General features: G+C 37.8%; 2 protein-coding genes and 1 long non-coding RNA gene across 8 annotated transcripts in view; 2 read left to right on the top strand and 1 right to left on the bottom strand.

Annotated features, from left to right (window-relative positions):
- aatka (apoptosis-associated tyrosine kinase a) overlaps positions 1-8,646 on the top strand; it is a 92,966-nt gene extending 84,320 nt beyond the window's left edge. For both annotated transcript variants that reach the window (XM_073837939.1, XM_073837945.1), the window contains 6 exons: positions 10-131; positions 681-830; positions 1,579-4,852; positions 4,976-5,120; positions 5,932-6,132; positions 6,594-8,646. In XM_073837939.1, the coding sequence (XP_073694040.1) occupies positions 10-131; positions 681-830; positions 1,579-4,852; positions 4,976-5,120; positions 5,932-6,132; positions 6,594-6,622 (3,921 nt within the window). In that variant the 3' untranslated portion in view covers positions 6,623-8,646. The remainder of the gene's footprint in view (positions 1-9; positions 132-680; positions 831-1,578; positions 4,853-4,975; positions 5,121-5,931; positions 6,133-6,593) is intronic.
- Positions 8,647-11,649: 3,003 nt separating this feature from the next.
- Positions 11,650-14,021, top strand: LOC141325858 (uncharacterized). The gene is made up of 3 exons (XR_012353846.1): positions 11,650-12,399; positions 12,568-12,710; positions 13,632-14,021. It is a non-coding gene; the product is annotated as an uncharacterized lncRNA (long non-coding RNA).
- Positions 14,022-15,427: 1,406 nt separating this feature from the next.
- The window catches only part of baiap2a (BAR/IMD domain containing adaptor protein 2a), a 125,121-nt gene continuing 116,626 nt past the window's right edge, over positions 15,428-23,922 (bottom strand). For 3 of the 5 annotated variants that reach the window (XM_073837911.1, XM_073837928.1, XM_073837933.1), the window contains one exon: positions 15,428-16,764. In XM_073837911.1, coding sequence (XP_073694012.1) covers positions 16,695-16,764 — 70 coding nt within the window. In that variant the 3' untranslated portion in view covers positions 15,428-16,694. Of the gene's footprint in view, positions 23,479-23,922 lie in introns of all 5 variants that reach the window. The other 2 variants (XM_073837916.1, XM_073837923.1) reach the window with 2 other exon arrangements.

Raw genomic sequence — 23,922 nt, 5'->3', positions numbered from 1 at the left:
CTTTGATAGGATGACTATTATGTGACAGCAGATCAAATATGGGTTCCTCTACGCTGGATTGCACCAGAACTTATTGATGAAGTCCACGGCAATCTCCTAGTAGTGGACCAAACCAAGACCAGCAATGTCTGGTGAGAAATAAATCAGAGAAAACCACTATGGAGGTTCTCACCCAAACTCTTCCAAACCCTTCATTCATCTTCGACAAATTAAGAATTTTTTATGAAATTCGAGAGCTTTCTGATCCTTCATAGACAGCAACACAACTGACATGTTCAAGGCCAAGAAAGGTAGTAAGAAATTGTTAAAATGGTCTTCTCCTCCATGTCAGTCTTCGACATATGTTCACAAGAGCACAACGATGCAGGAAATTGATGAATAAAGCCATTATTTTTGTTTTCTTTGTGCACAAAATGTCCTTACCTTTTTGGGCCTTGAACATGGTAGTTGTGTTGCTGTCTATGCAGGGTCAGAAAGCTCTCAGAGTTCATCAAAAACATCTTAATTTGTGTTCTGAAGATGAATAAAGGTCTTACAAGTTTGTAACAGCATGAGGGTGAGTAATTAATGACAGAATTTTCATTTCTGGGTGAACTATAAGTATAAATATAAGTATGTTTCTTAATTCTGTGCAAATTAATTAATTACTAATACTATATATATGTATTTTTACTATGCAGGTCACTGGGTGTGACGATATGGGAGTTGTTTGAACTGGGTAACAAGCCTTACAGGCACTATTCTGATAGGCAGGTTTTAACATATGCTGTAAAGGAACAGCAGCTCAAACTGCCAAAGCCCCTGCTGAAAGTGCCTCTGTGTGAACGCTGGTGAGTCGTCTCACAAGTCACAATCATCATTATGAACCACCCATCTCCTTACTACGTCTGCCAGTCGCTATCACCACATCCAAACCAATCAGTGTTCCCCTCCAGAGACACACCCACCAATCACTTTTCTTTTAAATACATGTAAAGCAATCAATATCTTCCAACCACAGGTGCCTCCACCAGTCATTTCCTTTGGCAGAACCAACAAATCAATACTCCTCAAATCCAGTGTGGTCAATCATTAATTTTCCCTCTCTATAAGGCAATTAATCATACATTTATCCAGTCCTGGAAGCACATAGTCATTAATTTTACCCGCACACACTCCAATTATTGTCCATTTAATCAAGAGCAGTCATGCGTACAAGTATACCACTCCATCCCCCAGTGAATACTAAACAATGAATGACCCTACATTAAGACTCCAAGGCTACTATCATACTAAACTGTCCATATTTCAAATAATCACAAACGGGTTTCTGACTTCAGTTCCAACCATGCTTCAACACACCTGCCTGTAATTATCATGTAACCCTGAACATCTTTATTAGCTGGTTCAAGTGTGTTTGATTGTGGATGGAGCTAAAATGATCATAGCTCTCAGATCAGGATTGGAGTGCCCGGTAATAAAGCATTAGTAAAGTATACTTAAACATAGTTTTTGGCCCTACCAATCAACCAATTCTGTTTCTTATAAATATTAGTTTATAGTCTAAAATATTTGCTTTTCTGTTGCTTTTGTGGGCAGGTATGAGGTAATGCAGTTCTGTTGGCTGCAGCCTGAGCAGAGGCCTGTTGTGGAAGAAGTCCATCTACTGCTAAGCTACCTGTGCGCTAAGGGTGCAAATGATGCTGAGGAGGATTTTGAGAAACGCTGGAACTCTCTCAGGCCAAGTCTGGGCTCCAGCAGTTCTCACAGGACACCTGCGCCTGAAGTAGCCTCTTCGACTTCTTCTTCATTTCCTCTACTTGAACACTTCTCTTTGGCAGACAGCTTCCAGTCTGAGAATGGGGATGATATATTGACAGTAACTGAGACCAGCCAGGGGCTAAACTTTGAGTATAAATGGGAGCAGGCACGAGCTGAGCAGCCCTACTGCTCCTCTTCAGCTAGTGGACCACTGGGGAAGAATAATCCCCATTACCAGGATGTGTATTACCCTCTTAGCAATTCCACAGGTAGCTGCAAAGGTGAGAGCCTCCCTCTTGGGGTTTCTCCATCCTACTATGAGTCTGACCATCCAGGTGTGGTTCCAGTGCTAAGTGCACACAGTCCCTCAGTAAGCAGTGAGTACTACATCCGTATCGAGGAGCCAGTTGAGTGCAACATCAACTTAGAAGACACCAATCTTGATTACAGCCCAAGACTTGAAGCCAGCAACAGTAGCTTGTCCTCTACAGGCAGGAGGAGCCCCATTGGCTCTCAGCCAAACACCTACTGGTCAGCAGCTAAAGAACCCATCAGTAATGATTATGATTCAGATTGTAGCCTAACCATGGAGCCACTCCAAAGAAGAGTTCCAAGCTCGGCAGAGATAGACCAGTCAGAAGTTTATTTTTCTTCCAACGACAGGCACAATTTACAGTGTGAACAGTCACCTCAAGTAGGGCCAGATGTTCATGTGAATAGAGGGCACGGATCAGACTCTAATCAGCAGAGAAGAGGCTCGGGAAGCCTCTGCCATAGACTGGAGGTGGTAAAGGAAAGCCCACTTGGAGTTTCAGTCTCTCTTAGTAGTCCCAGCTTGGCACATTGTGACCCATACCTTGAGTCTAACCAGAGAACTGTAGAAAGAAGTATGGCCAGTGAGGCCTATTATGACATGATGGGCCCCTTACAAAAGAATGTGTCCAGACCCCACTACATGAGCATTGAAATTGACGTGGGTGATGGTCTTCTTTTGGGCAGGGGGAGTGCTGATCCAGAAGATGATGATGATCTGTTTTCTCAGAACATGTTAACTAACTGGAACTCCAACCATTCAGCAAACAACAACAGTTTAAGCGATCGTACCCAGGCTGTGGGTTTTCGGGATGCATACCTTGATTTACGCCACCCAACGCCCTGTTCTAACGTTGGGAATTTGAAATCAAGAGCGTTGGAAACAAGCAACAGTTGTACATATAATTCCATCGATTCTTTCAAAGACCACTCATACATGGAAGCCACGGATAATACGCCCACCGCAAGTAACCATCACCTTGACTCAGAGGGTGGTGAATACCTACATTTAAGCCCTGAAAGTACTCAGGATGTTGAATCATCTTCCAAATGTCATTCTGTCACAGAAAGTCAACCTATTCATACACGGCAGAAGAACACTGCTCATAAACATATAAAAAACAATACATCAGACGTCCATGTGGAAGGCTGCAAAAGAATGAATCCATCAACTCTTCCATCAGAGCTGGTAGTGACTAAAGAAAATGTGTTACTTGAGACAAGGATATCCCCTGCACAAAAACTGAAACTTGGGACAGATGGTTCTGTTGGAGTGTGTGTAAAAATGGTATCATGCCCTGTGGATCTGTCTAAGATTGTCTCAGAGTGTAACCATTTGACAGACAGCAGGATGGTGCCAGACAACTCCAGTATCAATCTAATGGAAATCAATGACGGCAGTGATAACTGCATGGACATCCCCACTGGAGTATTAGCAGATTATCCCTTGGACTATGCAGAGGTGGGAAACATTGACCTAACTCATAGAACACTGCAGAGAGAGACTGGGTCAAGACACTGCGAGGATACAATTAATCTTGCTTCTAGCAGCAGTCCATGTGAGGCCTTCAGCCCTGATAGTTACCACACACCCATTCAGCCAAAATCTTTAGATAGTGGCTATGACACAGAGAACAATGAGTCCCCAGAGTTTATCTTGAAAGACCTTGAAGAGAATCCAGCACTTAGCACTAGTGTAGAATCAGACGAGTGTGACATGTTACTCCAGATGGACCTTGATGAAGATGTTGATGTAATGCTCCTGCATCCATCCGGCAGTCATCTACCACTCAACCTTGGTAGGAGGAATCAATACAGAGACTCTGCTTATTTTTCTGACTATGACATGGAGAATGATAAGAGCCCCAGTGAAGGGGTCCACATGTTCTTCAATCGCCAAGATGAGGATGATGTCTTTGACCTCAAAGCAGAAAAGACATTTATCATGGAGAGTGAAAAGGGATATGACACAACTGTGCCAAAGGACAACAGTGCTGCCATTAATGCTAAACAATTGTGTCTTAAAAAGACAAACCCAAATCTGTGTCCAACACCTGCATTAGTTCCAATGATTTCTATGCTTTCTCCATTTCCTCCAGAGATGGGGGGTTGCTTGACCAAGGAGTCAACTCCAGATGATGGTATTGGGCTGGAATCTGATCACTCTGGAGAGGAACCAAACTCTGATTGCTACTCTTCCACAGTGTCTGAAGGTTCTTCCTCAACGCAGGAGGCCTCAGGTGTGGAGGAGCAGGCTAATGGAGACACCAGAGATTTTTCCTCAGCAGAGTCACTAGGCTCAGACTCCACCATAGTAGAGTCCAGTGGGGAAATATTCCAAGAAGAGGAGCAAGAGGCCTGCAACAAAGTGGACAATCCGGAGCTTTTGAGGGAAGGAAATGAGGAAAAAGAAGATTCATTGGAAGAAAGTGGCATAGGTTCAGCACTTTCAAAACCAAAGCGTGATGATTCCTTGGAGAACATTCTTCCACCCTTACCAGAAGACCTAGATGTTCCAGCTCCACTAGGAAATGGAGAGGAGGTGGATGAGGAGGATTCAGAGGATAGCGATGAGTCTGATGAAGAACTTCGTAGCTACAACATACAAGAGCAGAGTGATGAGAGTGATGAAGAGCTCCCGGTGGTGCCTGTTGTTGTGAGTGACCGTAGCAGTGCACGGCATCTACGCAGTCTCCTCAAAATGCCCTCCATACTTACACAGTCCTTCTGCGATGAGCTGGAGAGCAAGAAAAAAGCAGTGTCATTCTTTGATGACGTGACTGTGTTTCTGTTCGATCAGGTTTGTGAATTTATCTCTTGTCGTATTAAGGTTAAGTAGCATGTTCTTTTCATTTTAGAAAAGTACATTGGTTTGTGCAGTTATAATATGATTCAGCCTGTGTCTTGCTGTGTATCGACTCAGGAGAGCCCCACGGGTGAGCTTGGGGACTACAGTTTTCCTGTGGAGGTAGAATCCAATGGCCAGGCTTCAGAGATGGAGCTCCCACGACTCCATGATAGAGTCACTGCCCCTGAGGACTCACCAGAAAGCAATGTCTCAGAAGAAAGTGAGTTTTTAATTACAATTTCTTTATATTAAAAGTTTAGTTCATCCAAAAATAAAAATTAGCCAATTATTTAATCACTGTCAAGCCATCCTAGGTGCATATGTTTTCCTTCTTTTAGACGAATCCAGTCGGAGACCTGGCTCTTTTAAGCTGTATCATGACAATAGGTGGGTGTTACTCTTCAACAGGTCAAAAGAAGTCCAATAAAACGGATGCATCCATAATAAAAAGTGCCTCACACAGCTCCGGGGGGTGAATAATAGCCTTCTGTAGCTGATTGAAGCATTATCTATATTTAAAACATAATAATCACTTTAATTTAGCTTGCGCTCACTGTTGTACACGGAAGCAGCTCTGGGCAGATGATGTAGGACGTTGATGTTGCGCATGCGCCGCTCATAAGTGACGAACTGTAAAACAGTGAGACCAAGCTAGATCAAAGTGATTATTTTGAATATGGATTTTTTTCTCACAAAAACACAGATATGCTAACAGGCCTTTATTCACCCCCTGGAGCCATGTGAGGCACTTTTTATTATGGATGGATGCACTTTATTATACTTGTTTTGACCTGTTGAAGAGAAACACCCGCAAACTGCCATGATAAAGCTTGAAAAAGCCAGGACACTTTTAAATATAACTCCGATTTGATTTGTCTGAAAAAAAAGAAGTCGTATATGCCTAGATGGCTTGAGGATGAGTAAATAATAGGCTAATTTTCATTTTTTGGTGAACTAACCATTTAATTTGATTTTTTCATGGGTATTACCTCTCGTTTAGTGACATTTCACAAACCTCTCACTCTTAACAGGTGAGGCATTTCAGTGGCAAGATGATTTTCCATTAATGCAAAGCCCTTCAACATCAGAAACCGACTCTGAAGAGATCCCCACACCACCCAACTCTCCCGTCAAGTCTCCAGATGAAAAACCAGCACCTCCGCTTTCCCGATTTAGTGTCTCTCGTTTCTCCATTACGCATGTGTCTGACACTAACATGGACTCCATTGGAGGTTAGTTATTTTAACTTGTGGCACTTTTCCACTGCATGGTGCAACTCGATACGGGTCATTATTGGGGGGAGGGGGGGGGGCACTAATGGCTACTAGATTTGTAGCAATAACCAATAATATTGAATGGTCAAAATTATCGATTTTTCTTTCATGCCAAAAATCATTAGGATATTAAGTAAAGATCATGTTACATAAAGATATTTTGTACACCTCCTTACGTAAATAATTCAAAATTAAATTTTTGATTAGTAATATGCATTGCTAAGAACTTCATTTGGACAACATTAAAGGCGATTTTCTCAATGCTTCATAAAGCGAACCGAGCCAAAGTAAAGCATGCTGAGCCGTGTCGAGTGGCTATAAAGACATGGTTGATACAGTTTAGAAACATTAATGCTTTTTCATTGCTTTATGCAGGGTTGAAATTGAAAGTTAACTAGCTCTCTCTTTTTGCCACACAGGTAACAGTGAGAATGAAGCCCATGAGTGAAGGGGTCATTAACCTGTATGGTTTGATTTGGTCCCGTCAGACTGTGGGCTCTCCTGTATCGCTATATTTTTGTTCTTTTAAACGTGCTGGACAAAAGGGTCCTGTCAACCTGATATGCTGTTTGGACACAGTGCCTCATATTGTAGTTGATTAGCCAGCCCTTCCCTTGTGTTCCTAGACAGATGGTGGTTGAGTGACAGGTTTTTTTGAGGACAACAGTTGTAAGAACAGAAAAAGAGATCTGTATAACACAACATATTTATTATCTATGTATTAGAACATGAGGTATGAAGATTATATAACTTATTTGCACAAGATCATGCTGAGATCATCTTTTTTTACACATAACTCATAGGAAACAATATAGATACAAGGCTGCTCTCCTCATTTGCTTGTCATGCCCCATATTGTCAATATGTGGTTTCGAGTCTGAAAGATCTGTCATAGTGCTTTACATTTTTCAGGTTGACCCAATGAGCTTCATTAAAAAGAAAGACCCACATTTATTATTGAAGGTGCAAAAAATTCTATACACGAATCCCTCACTTACAAGCTGATCAAAAGTGATATTTTCTATATTTGACCATTTTGAACTAAACTTTAGCTCAGGAGTGTTAAGGGAGTGGTACAAAAGTAGAAAATATTAAGAATATAAACCATCACACTTAAGTCTTAAACCGTGTTTTGCTTTTTTAATGGCGAAGAACTTTCATACAACAACTACCTGCACTTTCATTATTGACTTTATACATCTCTTATCCTATAATCAAGTCAAAATCAAGATCTCATATCTTATTAAAAGTATAGTTTAATCAATAACTCGTTAATCGATCTTTAAATCCCTAGATTTCTATTTAAATATCCAAAATATTTTACCCATGACACTGATATATTACAGTACTTGTTTGTGCTGAGAAGCAATGACAGAATTGCTGGAAAATAGGTAGGATTTCACTGTTATGGTTATAATTATCAAACGATTATAATAACACTTACCTTTCTGTCTGTTCTTAAATTGTCTGTTCTTCACATAAAGGTACCATATGACTTCTGAGGAATTAAATAAGCTACATTTCTGGTGCTTCTGCCATATTTGGAGCTGTAGCTCAGACATTCAATTCTTTGTGTTCCAAAACTTGAATTTAATATATCACCCAGTATGATATAAGAGGAATGACCCTGATGGTACTCTTTATTGGTGCTTGTCAGGGTAAGAATTTAGCAAGTTCATCACAGCAATCAGTCTTGGGCATGAACATTTTTGCATTGAATCCGAAAGTTTCAGGAACTGATTTTAGTATAAACCAGCGGGTTATTAAAGTCACATGTGTGCACTTGACAATTTTGGTACCAAGTTATTAAAGAAGGAAGAGTGACCATCTCGTCTGTGAACAAAATGTGTTACAAACAATAATGGCAGCTCCTGCAGATCTGATCCTCCGTCTGTGATGATGCTTTGTCTCAGAAGTGTTATTTTTGTTAAATCCAATAACAAGTAGATGTTCAGAAAAATACTAGAAAACAATTCAGATGGTCCGGACGGCATGTGGGCCTCGTGTGTTTCTACAAGTTTCTCTCAATATATTTTGTCTCTTGTCCCTATATGATCTGAGGTGTAACACCGAGAAAAGTTATAAACTTGTTTTACACGACGATCTGTTTCAATGTAACGTACAGCTGTACCTGTCATGCTCTGCCTTGAATCACTGGAGCTCATACACATTTGTGCCAATGCTGTAAGTCACAATCACTGCACTTGTACCCTCGCTTTCTCGCTGTATGCCTTTCAAGAGTTTTATACTGTGCTATACCTTGCGGCAGTAGGTACTTTTTCTCATTCAGAACATCAGTGCTTCATTCGGCTGGTTACGGTTGCCAAAGAAAGGTCAAATGAAAGTGAACTGGATGTTGAATGTAGCGTTGAAGGGAGAAGTCTGTTGTTACTGCCTCATAGCTGTCGAACCGTATGTCCTCACGATTCATGCCTACTGTACTATTCGAAAAATAAACCAAACTATAGTTTGTCCTTGTGCCTGTGACAGTTATTAAATATTCCCTATCTATCTATCTATCTATCTATCTATCTATCTATCTATCTATCTATCTATCTATCTATCTATCTATCTATCTATCTATCTATCTATCTATCTATCTATCTATCTATCTATCTATCTATCTATCTATCGCAGTGGTGTTTGAATATGAGGCAAAGTCTCATCTCATCAAGTTAGTGTTTTTAAGCATTTTACATAAAACAAAATAACTCAAGGCAGGAAGTTTAAACATTTATATATATATATATATATATATATATATATACCGCCGCTCCCTATACGCAGAGTACGCAGTCTGCGTAGGGCACCAACTCCCAGGGGGGCACCATCCCAGCTGCTCAAAAAAAAAAAAAAAGTTATTATATATTATAATAATAAATTAATATTAATAATATACATATAAACAAAAATATAAACGTATATATTGCATTTTTACGGTGAACGCATGAGGAAACAGAAACAAAAACACTTTTACGTGATGACGCGCCCTTACCTCCTAATATTTGGCCAAAAATTATGATAATAATTGATGAACAATATGCCTGGTCCTGGAAAGAGACATCAAAAGTCCGGCGCTGAGAAACGAAAGAAAAAAAAGTCCAAGATGAAGCCCGTGCATCACTTTCAGGTGCGTTCATAATCCTGTGAAACTTTATTTTATTCTGTCGACGTTAATAATGTGTTTTAATGTCGGTAATAATTTCACGACTAACGCATCTTTCTTAATTTGAATACAAGCAGATCTAAGTAAAAAAAAAAAGACTTAAAATGCATTATATTAAAACAAAGAGACATTTATGATTATTGATTAATAATGATCATATGGTGTCATTAAATAACAGTGTTAAAATACATAATCTAATACAAAATTAACAGTTTACATTACAATTTTAATAGAAATGCCTGAAAAGGGCACCAAAGGCCTGAATTAGCAAATGCTTTATCATATGAAGAGTTCATTTACGACTTTGCCTCAAGAAAAAGCAGAAGTGTGTCTTTGTAAATTTTGAACTTTGGAAAGCTCCAGCAGATGACAGTGTTGATTTTATTTCAGTTTATTTTATTAAGATTTCACATTTTTAAATGTTTTATTTAAAGTGAAATTTTAGTGTGTATTTTTTTTGCTGTAAAGCTACAATTGTAATTTATAAATGATACAACGTATTTATGCATTTACTTTTATTTGAATAAAGTTATATTTTGGCCCCTATAGTAGGTGTTTTTTTATTAGTTTATTTTTACTTCGGTAATATTTGGGGGAGGGGCACAAAAGTAAATTTCTGCTTAGGGCACCCATTTGGCCAGCAGCGGCCCTGTAAAGTTATTTTTTTTTTAACAATTTTTGAAATTTTCGGATCATCAGTCAGCATCAACTCTCTAAATATTGGTCACAGACACAGAGATGTAACATTGTTTAAAATTTCACCAAGCTGAAAACTCATTAAAAACTCCTACAGATCATGTTTTCATACCCATTTAAATCTTATTTTGACCCAACTAAGTGGTTATAGCTAAGTGTGTGAGTTGTTTACTTACTTTTTTTAAATTAGTCTTCGCATTAACGCCATGTTGCTCATTTGAACTGATTCGCGAAGGCAGCACCATAGTCTATGCCTATGGGCAGAACGCTCACGAACACAAGAGGCGGGATTTATCGCATTAACCAACCACAGCCGATCATTGCCAGTCATATCCAATCATATCGCGATGGATGCATTGCCTCCTCTTACACGACTTTCCCCCCCATTCACCCACAGTTGACTCACGACACGATTTTAGGGGGTCTGCTAAAACTCAGTGGTCTCCTGTTGTGAATTACCTTCTGATGTCGCTGTTGCACAATGTTCCTTTAGAAAAACGAGTGATTTATATACTTTTATTTTGTAATATTGTCATACTGTTGGTTTAAATACTGACCTGAATACAGAGCTGGTGGTAGATTAGGCCTTCTACAAATTGTAATCCGTTACTGATTCCAGAATACATGCCAAAAATTGTAGTTAGTAACATAATCCGTTACATTACACATTTTAGGTAATATAATCAATCATTAAATTACTTTCGACTTAAATTTACAACATGAAGTGCATTAAACATTATATTACATCAGGGTTTCCCAAACTAGGGTTTGTAAGTTTATTAAACAGCTAATGATGAATTAAATCATTAAAAAAATAACAGTTAAAATAAAACACTTACTAAAATAGATCAAATATTTTACCTGCATGCCATGTGAACATTAATTAATATCAAAGAAACCATGCAAATGTGATAATTAATTATTGAAATATTTATGTCAAAATCTCAGCGGTACTTAAATACATTTGGTGAATAAGTTTCAGATGACACAACGTTTTGGAATGCCTGCATTAGATGTAAATAAGAAGTATTGTGATTATATACATTTTAATGAGCTTGAAAGACAAAAGCCTTCCCAAGACAATAATACATGGTTAAAAAGCCTACAGAGTGATAATTTAAATATACATGAATGTGTTCATCAGTAGTTGATACAATGTTGAAACCCTTCTTAAACCTGAAATGATTTTTGTAAATCCATTGTTTAAATGCTGTGTTGCCACCGGACTAACTAGTCTGTGTGAATGTCCACAAAACTTGACTGAATGTATATAATCGGTAGGCTATTTTAGAAAGCAAAATGTAAAAGATGAAAAAGAAAATTTAGGGAGAATCATTGAATTATGAATAACAATATGTAATCATGTAATCCATAAAAAAGTAACTGTAATCTAATTAAGATTATTTTAAAATGTAACTTACTCTAATTACAACTACTTCATTTTTGGAATCTGATTACATAATCCAAAATAACAGTTGCATTAATAAAAATGACCCTGTTTAAAAGTTTACATACACTGTAACGAATTGCTGTAAAAATTACAGCAATATTTTACAGCAGCGGGTTGTATTTCTTATAATACAGCCAATATAGCATATTGCTGTAAACCGCAATGCATTCTGGTAAATTTCAAATCTAAAGAGGCGGGATTATCTTTAACGGTCGACATTTGGGAGCAGCAAGAAGAACGATTCATAACTGTGGTAAGTGTCTTATTTCTGTTTTATTTTTCATAATTTGTAACTGTATTAGAATATTAAAGAATATAAGGTGTCATAAACATTCGCGGTAACCGCAGATTAACGAATCCTCCGTCCGCGGAGCACGAGAGAGACTTGTGCGGGGATTCGGCACTGCAGTCGCGGAAGGATTACACACACATTCCCCTGCCTTATATCGGCTATAGGCGTAACATCTCTGGGTTCCTACGTTAAGAATTACAAGCTTCATTGGCAAAGAATGTGATTCACGGCGACGTCGTGCTGATCAGCACACTTTCTCGTGATTATTTTATGATGTACAACATATTTGCACAGGCAGCCATCTGTTAACACGGGCACCGAAATAAAACGCGTATTTAGGGCTCGCGATTCGCGGTCAGCCGCTCACGGAGGATGTGTGTCACGTAAACTCTGAACGGTGCTGTTAAAGTGGTTAACGTAAGCAGTGAGATGTACTAGCACCTTTGATAACTTGCTTATTCGCTTATTGTTTGAATGTAACGTTAATGCTTTTTGCTAACTTTGATTTGAAGAATGCCTTAATCCAGCCCATTGTCCTGTCTGGCCTGTTCGCAGCATATTACATATTCTGGACTAACGTTATCAAGAGGAGACAGACGGAGTTTTGGAGTTCATACAAAGGTAATAGTTGCATTCTAACAATCTGAGTACCTGCATTTTACATGTAGATATGATAGAATATGTTTCTCAACTCAAGTAGAGAGAGTTTTTTTAGGGAGAATAATTCAGATGTACAAAAGCTAAAACTAATGTGAATTACATATTGTCTGCTTCCTGACTGTTTTGTAGATATTTATCCTGAGAGAAAAACAAAGAAGTTGAAAGGAAAAGACCCATCTAAAACCACAGGACACAGAAGAAACCAGCAGAAGTGAACCCAAGTTACCAGTTTTCTTTGCAATGCGAAGGATTTTCAGCAGAATTACTGACATGTAAGTACACATACACCAAGATCTTTTTCCTTTTATTATGTTATTTTATCCTTTATCTACACTAGCGTTCAAAAGTTTGTGATCAGTAGGTTTTATGTTTTGAAATAAGTATCTTCTGCTCATAAAGGCTGCATTTAATTGATAAAAAATACAGAAAAAACTATAATGTTGTGAAATATTATTAAAATGTTTTATCCATTTTAATATACTTAAAAATGTAATTTATTTCTGAATTTTCAGCATCAATACACTAGTCTTCTAATTACTCCAGTGTCCTTTAGTGATCCTTTAGAAATTATTGTATATGCTGATTTATTATCAATGTTAGAAGCAATTGTGCTGTTTAATATTTTTATTAACCTGTGATACTTTTTTCAGGATTCTTTTATGGATTTTTTTTTACTTATATCTTATATATTATACTTATATATAGTATGTTACATTGAAATTGATTGTAAAGATTTATATTTTTAGATAAAATGTATATTTTAAATAACTGCTGTTCTTTGAAACTTATTCATCAAAGAATCCTGAAAAAGTATCACAGGCTCCAAAACATACACTGACAACATTGACAATAACATTGACAATAAATCAGGATATTGATAATAAATGAGAATGATCTCTGAAAGATCATGCAACACTGGTGTAATGATGCTGAACATTCAGCTTTGCATCTCAGAAATAAATTATATTTGAAAGTATAGTAAAATATAAAACTTGTAATAACTTGTAAAAATTGTAATATTTTTCACAATTTTAGTGTTTTACTGTTTAATATCATACTGATCTAACTGTAACAATCATCACTCTCTCTGCCTTTGACTGTATCTGTCATCCCTCTGTCTTTGTCTGACTGTATCATTGTTTTGTAAAATATCTAATGTATTGCCCTTTTTGTTCTTTTATATATTTTTTTAGCCACTCTTTGCATCCTGGGCTGGAACAGCATCTGGATCTGAACTGTTCTCCTTTTTCGATCAGAAGTTTTTTTGGACTCACTTGAGGGCTTGTTGTTTGGCCATGTTGGACTGTCCATGAAGTTGTGAAAATTCATCACTGTCTTTATGGTATTTCGAACCATTTAATTATAACCATGTTGCTTAACTTGATGTTGGTTTCAACTTTGGCTAAATATTGGTTAACCTTAATATTTAGCAGCGTAATATGTTTCAAGTAAATATTTTCATGCCCAATTTATTTTGGAATTCAGAATAATACTGAATACACTGTTCTATGACATTTCTTTCATGCAAATTTGAGAGTTAATAAATAAGAGATTTTTTAAATAAAATTGGACCTGTTTATCAAGATTAAGATGTGTCAAATTATTATTATTTTTGTTTTTATTAAAAGGTGCACTGAGTTTCATACTATACAACACTTTATGCAGTTAAATATTGTTTAAAGCTTATGCAGTTAATAAATTGTTTAAATTGCTAGTCATTATTATTCAGCAATCTGGAAAATAAATACTGCAAATAAAGAATATACAAATTAAAGTAGTACAATATTTTTACAGTGAAACGTTATTTAATGATTTCCAGTACACTTGTAAAATTGCAAACTATTGCTGCAATTTCACAGTAGCAGCTTTAAATAATGTATATATCGTTGCTAGTATATATACAGAAAATTGCTGTATTTTAACAGTAAAACTGTAGTTAATCATTTACAGTGCACTTGTAAAAATTTACAGTATTGCTGGCAACCAAAGTTGCCAGTAACTTGCTGTAAATTTTACAGTAAAACTGTAGTTAATCATTTACAGTGCACTTGTAAAAATTTACAGTATTGCTGGCAACCAAAGTTGCCAGTAACTTGCTGTAAATTTTACAGTAAAACTGTAGTTAATCATTTACAGTGCACTTGTAAAAATTTACAGTATTGCTGGCAACCAAAGTTGCCAGTAACTTGCTGTAAATTTTACAGTAAATTTTTTACAGTGTACGCTTGATTCTTAATGCTGTGTTCTTACCTGAATGATCCACAGCTGTGTGTGTGTGTTTTGTTTGTTTAGTGATAGTTGTTCATGAGTCCTGGACAGTTAAACGGTCCACTGTTCTTCATAAAAATCCTTCAGGTCCAAGAAATTCTGTGGTTTTTCAGCATTTTTGTGTATTTGAATCCTTTTCAACAATGACTGTATGATTATAAGATCCATCTTTTCACACAACTGTGTAAACTTAAAGATTTGAAGATCAGGGTAAATTTCACTTATTTTGTCTTCTGGGAAACATGCATCTTCTTCTGTAGCTTCTGAAGGGCTGTACTAAATAAATAAATACATAATAAATATATATTTATGCAAAATATGAAAATGTACACATCTTCATTCTGTTCAAAAGTTTACACCCCTGGCTCTTAATGCATTGGGTTTCCTTCTGGAGCATCAGTGAGTGTTTGAACTTTCTGTAACAGTTGCATATCTGTCCCTCAGTTGTCCTCAGTGTAAAAAGCTGGATTTCAAAATCATACAGTCATTGTTGGAAAGGGTTCAAACACATAAAAATGGTGAAAAACCAAAGAATCTGTAGGACCTGAAGGATTTGTCTGAAGAAACCTGATGGTCATGTTCTCCAGCATGATTTGAGATGATCCAAAGAATATCTTGAGGTTACATGGAGGAAATTAAATCATTTCTAGGTTGAAACATAAAATTCAAAGATTTACATTGAGATTTCACAATAATTTGAACCTATATAATCTGAAGGTGCTGCAGTTTACATTTGCTTTTTTATTTCAGAAAAGACAAGAATGTTCACATACATTTGCAGTTCTCCATAAATAAGAAACAGAAAAGCCAAAACAAAAATAAAACATTATAAAATAGTTTTTAAAGCTGATCAGACACAAAACCTTTCGTTCCATCAAAGAATCACACAACGATCCCACCTTCCTCGCACGGTCCACAGTAGATGCCCTAATATATAAAAAAAACATGCAATTCATACCAGTATCTAAACTAGCTGATATTGTATTTTCCATAACATTTCGAAAATCAGTGGTTATATATACTGCTCCAGCACTTTTCAGTCCCTCAAGCAGAAACGAACCAAAAGATATATTTACAGAACCTGCAATTTAATATCTTCACTAATATGCTGCAAGTCTATTTGTGATATTTAATAAGCAGTATTGCTCAATATGTGGAAAAGCAAAAGCAGCAAAACATAATAAACCCCCTTATATATCTATAACAGTCATTGGAATTTCTAAGAGGAGAACAAAAAGTACAGTAGAAGCAAATAATAGTACAAAAATCAAAATATCACATAAAAGCAATTCCCTTTACGCACACCAGTGGAGTTACAAATATCCAGAACCGCATAAAGCACCAAAACAGCAGGAAAAGGCACAGTTCCTGTTGTCGGTGCTGCTTGCATGAAAAATTGCACTATGTATTGTATCTAATATACTGTACAGATCTCTGCAGAAGACAGAGATAGAAAATTCACAGAGGCATCACTAGAAGTTTAGCAAAGCACGGTGGTCTGTTTAATACGAGCGACCACAGCATCAAGACCCCTGCGAAGAGGTTTCTGAAATGAATGATAGAGGCATGTGCCACAAAACAAACACAACTGACAGAAAAAGAAAAGGCTTCCCTATAACTGCATTTAAAGAAATAATAGCTACTTTTTTTACATTTTCACATTCAAACAAATAAAAGATCTCATACTTAAATCAGGCGTACACTTTCCCTCTAAAAAAAGCACACTGTCATTATCATTTCAGCTGTCTGATTTGTCATGAACATGAAGAAAACCATATTAGAAAAGCTGTTGGAATACGTGAATTGGTGGATACAAATACCGTTAATTATATAGCTACAGATCATTATTCTAATCCTTTCAGGACACAACAAGCTCTATCCTCCGTGCCCTGTCGGTAAATGTGTGTGCTCTGCCTCCACATGCTGTTGCAATGACACAGACAGAACAGAAGAGGGCGACACAGTGCACAGGCCACTGCACAGCCCCTCTAGTAGTAGAGAGGAGCGGATCGGTCGTCCATGATGCTTGACCTGAGGTAGACCTCCAGGGAACGGTCACTAGATGGAGAGGGGGTGGAGAACAAACACGGTCAGTACGCCCACAACACGGCCCGTGCTAGTGACCCATTGAACTCTACGACACAAAAACAGCTCTACTGCACTTTGATTTGGGATACAGAAGAAAGGTACTGCTGAAAGGCATACGGTGATTCATTTGACATATACTTATGAACAGGTATCTGGAGAAGGGGTGTTTGGAGCAGGCATGCAAATGGAACAAGGCATAGTTACTTCTGTCAGCATTGATAGATGCATGCAAGAGTTAGATTCGGGGTTACCTCCAGCACCAACACCATTTCCTGGCAACCTACGAGCTCTCTGGCTGGTGCGAACTACAGCTCACACACAAAATAAAAAAAGCCAAGGACCAACCAGAGAGGCAGGTGGCGGCGTGAGACGAAAACAGTTGCCCGTTTAAGCCGCGCAGCGGGTGAGAGTTGAAAACAAACCAAAATTAAAAGAACAAAAGAAAGGGCATGACTGGTTTGGCTGAGCAGCGATGGAGGCAGGTGACTTACGGAGGTCCTGCAACACTCAGAACCGGGACAATTCAGGACCCAAACTGGAAAGTAAAGAGAGTCCAGGGGTTTGTACCTGAGAGCTCAGCTCAGACCGAGGCTATGCATGGCTACATTTCCACCGCATTCACATGACTGTTAGTGTGTTGCGTACGATGGCCGTACTGTAGGTTACTTGCTCTGTGACATGGCGCTTTTTTTTGGGACTGCTCATGGATGACGTCAGTCTTATGTTCGTAGATGAGTAAATAACACACTTCTAGAAATGACATGGGTTCAAAATATAGTGCAAAATGAAAGGTCTGCCCATAGCAGTTTGGTTAGGAGCTCCAATTAGTAAAGAGATGTGTATGGAAAACAATGAACTCTTGAAGAGCACATTTCAATATCAAATCCTTCACAGTTCTATATATATATATATATATATATACACAAAATGCATGCTTATATAAAACTGACACATCTTATACAACTCAAATAGAGCAGATCTTAGAAGATAAGAGGAAGAAAAAAGGCGAGCAGGCAAGCACAGACAAAGAAACAGACAGGTCACATATTCATACAGACACAACGTCATGATGCACAAGTACACAAACAGTGTGCTCTTCAGGTTCGTGAAATGTTGGTTGATAGTCTGTCTCAAAAGATGACATTTTATTTGTGGACGACCCAGTTGAGGTAGAGGTCTTGTTGGCATGCCCAAAAAAAACGAAAAAAACAAAAACAAAAAAAAAACGGAATAAGTAGTTCAAGATGTAAGATTAGCCATTAAAGGGTTAGTTCATTCACAAATTCGCCTATTATTTACTCACCCTCCAGGCATCCTAGGTGTATATGACTTCCTTCTTTCAGATGAATCCAATTAGAGTTCTATTAAAAATGGTTATGGCTCTCCCAAGCTTTATCATGGCAGTGGGCGGGTGTTTCTCTTCATCAGTCCAAAACAAGTCCAATAAAGCGCATCCATCCATAATAAAAAGTACAGCAGTGAGCGCAAACTAGATTAAAGTGATTATTATGTTTTAAATATGGCTATTTTTCTAACAAAAATGCTTCGATTCATTACAGGAGGCCTTTATTCACTCCCTGGAATCATGTGAGACACTTTTTATTATGGATGGATGCACTTTATTGGACTTGTTTTGGACTGATGAAGAGAAACACCAACTCACTGCCATTATAAAGCTTGGGAGAGCCAGAACAATTTTTAATTTAACTCTAATTGGATTCGTCTGAAAGAAGGTAGTCATATACACCTAGGATGCCTGGAGGATGAGTAAATAATGGGCTAATTTTCATTTTTGGGTGACCTAACCCTTTAATGGCCCATATCTTAAAGTGCCCCTATTATGCCTTTTCAAATATGATATTTCATGTAGTGTGTCATGTAGCTGTATGTGAACATAAACTATCTGCAAAGTTGTGGCGCCGACAGTGCACGACAAATGAAGTTTTTGTCTATCAAAAACAAAGAGTCGGCTCACATTCGCCTAAACGAGTCGTCAGCAATTCGAATCTTTTTCTGTTACGGCCACACGTCACGAGCTACACATTTGCGTAATGTCCGCCCACGTTCTATGTCGCGAACAACTTGCCCGCCCACAAACAGTACAATTTTCACGTGGATTACGTCATGTCAAGAAGACGCAGTATCCTGCGCTGTGAGATTACATTTGTTTTATATGCGCTTCCGAAAGATGAATCTACAAAGAATGAGTGGTTAACATTCATTTTTTCAACAACACCTCAGCAGTCCAATTCCAATCTTGTGTTGTGTTCTCGTCATTTTACTGATGACTGCTTTTCCAATCTTGGGGAGTAACGTTACAACGCGAGATTCACCAAACGCTTGGTTTTAAAAAATGGATCAGTGCCCAGGTTATTTGGACCGGCTTGCTCCTCTGAACTTCTACCTGTAAGTATGATTAATAATTGATGATTGTATTTTCTAGCGATCGTTCAAAATACGTCTTTGTGTACGTTATGGTGTGTAACAACCCCGCACATGTCTTGGTAACCGGCTAACTTGCGTTTCTGAAGTTCTGTTGTTCAGCTGTGAGTGCAATGTAGTCTAAGAATTGTTATTGATGCAGCTTGACTGTCTGTCTGCCTTATTAGTTTAAGTAATGATAATGATAAACGATGGCTTAACGCAGTGTTATGCATTATACAATGTTGAAGTTCACAACGTAGAGGTGTGCCCGGTTCGCTTACAAAAGCAAATTGCAAGCACTTTTAACAGGTAACATATGACACCCACTGAGAAACGTCCTGCTCCAGTCGTGCTTGCAAAACAGTTTCTTGTCGATGTGCCACTTCAACCGTTTCATCGTCAGACTCCGGCTCGAATTGATACGGTAAAATCGAGGCTATGTTTTCTATGTATTAACAGGTCTCCGCAGCTGTCATTCAGTTATGCCAATGGGCGTTTCGTTTTGCGCTGTAGCGGTAGACCAATCATGAAGGACTGCGCCATCTGACCAATCACAGCAGTGAGGGCTCACTGAAAGGAGGGGTTTAGAGAGACTGATTCTTCGAACTGCGTCACACGAGTCGTTTACGAATCATTTAGAAACGGGGTAAAATTAAATCTAATTTAGGAGAAAACTAAAGTGTTTTTTGAACTTGCATACATGTAAACCTGTTTTAAGAGACTAATACAACAATATTAACTACCTTTAAAATGGCATAATAGGGGCACTTTAAATGTATAGATTTTATCAAATAATATATCAATCAATAGCATCATAATATAAAAATAAATATCACAATTTTTTTTGTCAAGTTGGCTGTAGGTGTGCTGTAGGTAGTAATTCAAGATGACAAATTAAAAATCATCGAAAGCTCATTTGAACAAATGTTTTATTAATATATAGATATTTATTTATTCCTTTCGTAAAAAGTCACCATACATTCAAGGTCAATGTTCACTATGTTCCTCCTCAGCATGCATATTGTGATTGTTACACTGATTTCTTGTGCAGTTTTTCCTAGTTTGTCTATTTTCCAAGAAAATAAAAAAAGAAGAAACAAAAGAACATCAACACAGCGAGGACTACACCACAGCTCCAGAGGATCTGTCAGTCAACATCCTAAAACTGCATGGAAACATACTACAACGGGAATGTTTTAGAGACATGGGCTGGTGGCACTTCAGTATGGGATCAGAATAGGCTCAGATTAATATATTCACAAAATATGATGCATAAATGTGTAACCTGATTGATGTTCACAAAATAATATATTCACAAAGGCATAATTTAAAGAGATAGCCCACTTAAAAAATGAAAATTCTCTCATTAGCTGGGTTTCCATCTAAAATTGCGAATTTAACTTATGTGCAAAATTGGAATATTGCATAAGCACCATTTCCATCCGACGAGTCAAAAAGAACAAAATCGCCTCTTCCTGATAAACTGACACTGAATATCACTAAGAAAATTAGCAGAAGCCACCGAATATAGTAACTTTCATGTATATTAAATTACTTGTACCTCAGAGCGAGCAGATGAAACACAATAAATGCAGTCATTGCTTTCAGAGGTGGATGCCTGCTGTTTGAGAATGCAGTCACATAAGTTCAGGGTGGCATTTATACAGAAATACTTTGATTGCAGACTTTGCTCAGGCATTTAAAGCCCACAGTATACTTTTTATTCATACGTGAAGAATAGTATAGTATATCAGAATAGTATGCGCATACTGTACTTTACTTTGTACTTGCAGGTCGCATGTGTGCAATAGACTTGTTTTGCAGTGATAAGTTACGCTGTTACTGTTACGCATACAAAAATGAAGTATACTTTGGGTTTAAAAATGGCCATAAGAACATTTTAGATGCTGTGCAAAAAGATCAGTCCACTGGTTAGTTAGGTTATGCCTTGCCATAGCGCAAAGTCACGTGAATCTCCCATTATTTGCATGAACTCTTAAATCAAAAACAAAACCACCTCAAGCGAGCTTAAATTATTTTTTGCGAATTTTGTCATTTGTTTCTGATGCGATTCTTCAAAATGCGCAGACAAACAGGGTGATGGAAACATAGCTATTGTTTAATCATCCCCATGTCATTAAAAAGCCACAAGACTTTGGTGCTTTTGGTTACCTGAAGGGACAGAAACCTCTCAGGATTTATTAAAATATCTTAATATGTGTTTCGAAGATGAACCAAAGTCTTATGGGTTTGGAACAACGTGAGGGTGAGGAAATGTTGATGGTAATTTCAACTCTCTCCATAAAGGCCCTTTGACATTGCATTTCATTAAAAAAAATTCAGTGTTGTCCAACGCATTGATGTCTAACTCTCAATTGGCTACGGAGGATATACTTGATGAGAAAATAAAGGAAAAACTAAAAATAAATTCAAAAGAAATAAATCACTATTTTACTAAAAAGCTAATTTTGTCATTTTTAGAGCTGACAACGATTCACCCGTGTCTATTAAACCTTTGAAAAAGCCATACCGGAACATTTAAATCTGCATTTGTCCAGCCGCTGACACGACAGTTAGCATATTTGGGTAAGAATCAGCTTCACAAACAGTCTTTTCAACTACACAGTATTATTTTTGTCTTACAGTCATTCATGTTATCAGAAATACTAGGATCAAAGTTTATAGTTCAGATATAAACACTGATGTCTGTTACGTCCCGTAATAGTAGCGATTTTAAATATAAGTGGCACTTCAAACAACATAAAAATGTATTAGACACTGAATCATTCATTCAAGAGATTCGTTCAAAAACGCTGATTCATCCAGCAATAAAACAAGTGAAGTATTTATGAGTCTTAAAATCATTCATTCAAACCTCTTTTTCATAGTTTTAATATAATTTTTTTTTTACAAAATATGTAATATTCTATATTATATAGCATATATACTAAAATGTTTAATATAAAATCATATTAATTAAACACAAACTGCAGCAATAATATTTTGTCACATTATTTTCTTTAGTTTAGAATTGTGGGACAATCGTGATCTCTATCTGACAAAAAAACTGTGCTTGTCACATTATCTAGAATCGTGCAGCTCTAGTATTTTTGAATCAAAACCTCTCAGAAAAGTATGAAACCTTCACACTCAAATTCAAGGTCATTCATCAGTTCATAAGTCTCTATTTTTGAACACACTGTTCAAATGAATATTTGAGAATCAAATGTTGTGAACTAGGTCACGCATTTGTGAATCATACCGTCAAAATATTCATTTTGATGCTATTCTGATCCCATACTTAAAGGTGTCTGAGGCAGGATAAGGGGTTATTTTTGGGGGAAAAGGTTTCTGCTCAGAGCACTTTTCTTTCATGCATGTAGGGTGAGCGGACACGTGCCGGTCTGGACGAACAGCACAGTCCCACCCGAATATTTTGATGCTCATGCGACCTTCACTCTGGTTTCGTAGGTTCACTCTCATTTGGCACTTGTTTAATGAGGGAAAATTTTGATTTTCCTTCCAATCGTTCCAATTTCGTGGGTGAATCGGAGGAAAATCTAAGCTCGTTGCGGCACAAAGCGACACAGCCTCTGGACCAGAGGAGCACCAGGTAATACATGAGGGATTCACAAAACGCAAATGCTCTTCAAAAACACAGAGAGAGAGTACACTCTGCACAACTAAACCACAAAGAAGAATAAAAAAAAACAAAAAACATTCCTCATTTGGCATGAGGCTCCCATTACATCTGCTTAGAAAAAACACTCAGCAAGAGCTTCGGAATGAGGAGAGCTGCTCCAAAAGACCAAATTTTGCTTCTCTTTTGGCACTTTTACATGAGGATGTCATTTTAAAAAACAACCACATAGCAAAACTTGTGCTCATGCATGAAAGACGGGAAGTGGTAAGCAGTCTCTTTGGAGTCCACAGCGATGTCATAGCGGCGTCACTACAGGCGAATCAGAGTCCGTAAAGCAGCGAGGCGAGCAGTTGGACTGCGTTCCGGTCGTTCTTCTCAGAGTTCCCCCCCGACCCACCACACGCGACCGCCACTATCGCCCCGGCAAGACGCAGGGAGGAAGAGAGGACAGAAAGGAGGGATGAGACTGGCCCCTTCCATTGGAGGAGGAGTGTGTGGAGGCAGAGCTTAAGAGGGGGAGGGGCTAAGGGAAGTAGGGGCGTGGCCCCTGTGCTATCCGGATCTGTGTCTGATAGTCTGTCTGTGTTCACACTGTCGAAATCAATTTGCCATCGGAACTGTGGAACAAAGAGAGAAGGAAGCTTGCCAGGTCGGACACATTCAGAGAGAAATGAAGAAAAGACAAGACAGCCACAAATGGGCAGGAGTGAAGGCTGTAGGGGGGTTTATTCCTTTATAACCTGTCTAACATCGAACTACACAGCTGCTGAATGCGCCATGGGACATTAAAGTGCCGTTTTTACCTGACAAAGATCAAATTTAAAAGAGAAAGGAACAAAATTGCTAAAAGGTCAGGTCATCTTAAAGCCATCTAGAAATGCAATTTGCAGTCTACAAAATAAATCTTTAGACTTGTTTCTCAGACCATGTTCACTGTAATGCACTTACAACTGACATTTATGAGGCAGGTTACAGTTTACACATACAGTTGAGGTCAAAAGTTTACACCCCCCCCCTTTCAGAATCTGCAAAATGTTAATTATTTTACCAAAATATCAGGG

This window comes from Garra rufa, chromosome 1 (assembly GCF_049309525.1).
Source record: "Garra rufa chromosome 1, GarRuf1.0, whole genome shotgun sequence".
NCBI lineage: Eukaryota > Metazoa > Chordata > Actinopteri > Cypriniformes > Cyprinidae > Garra > Garra rufa.
Note: the sequence above shows the minus strand (reverse complement) of the source record. Positions and strands in the feature narration are given on the sequence as shown.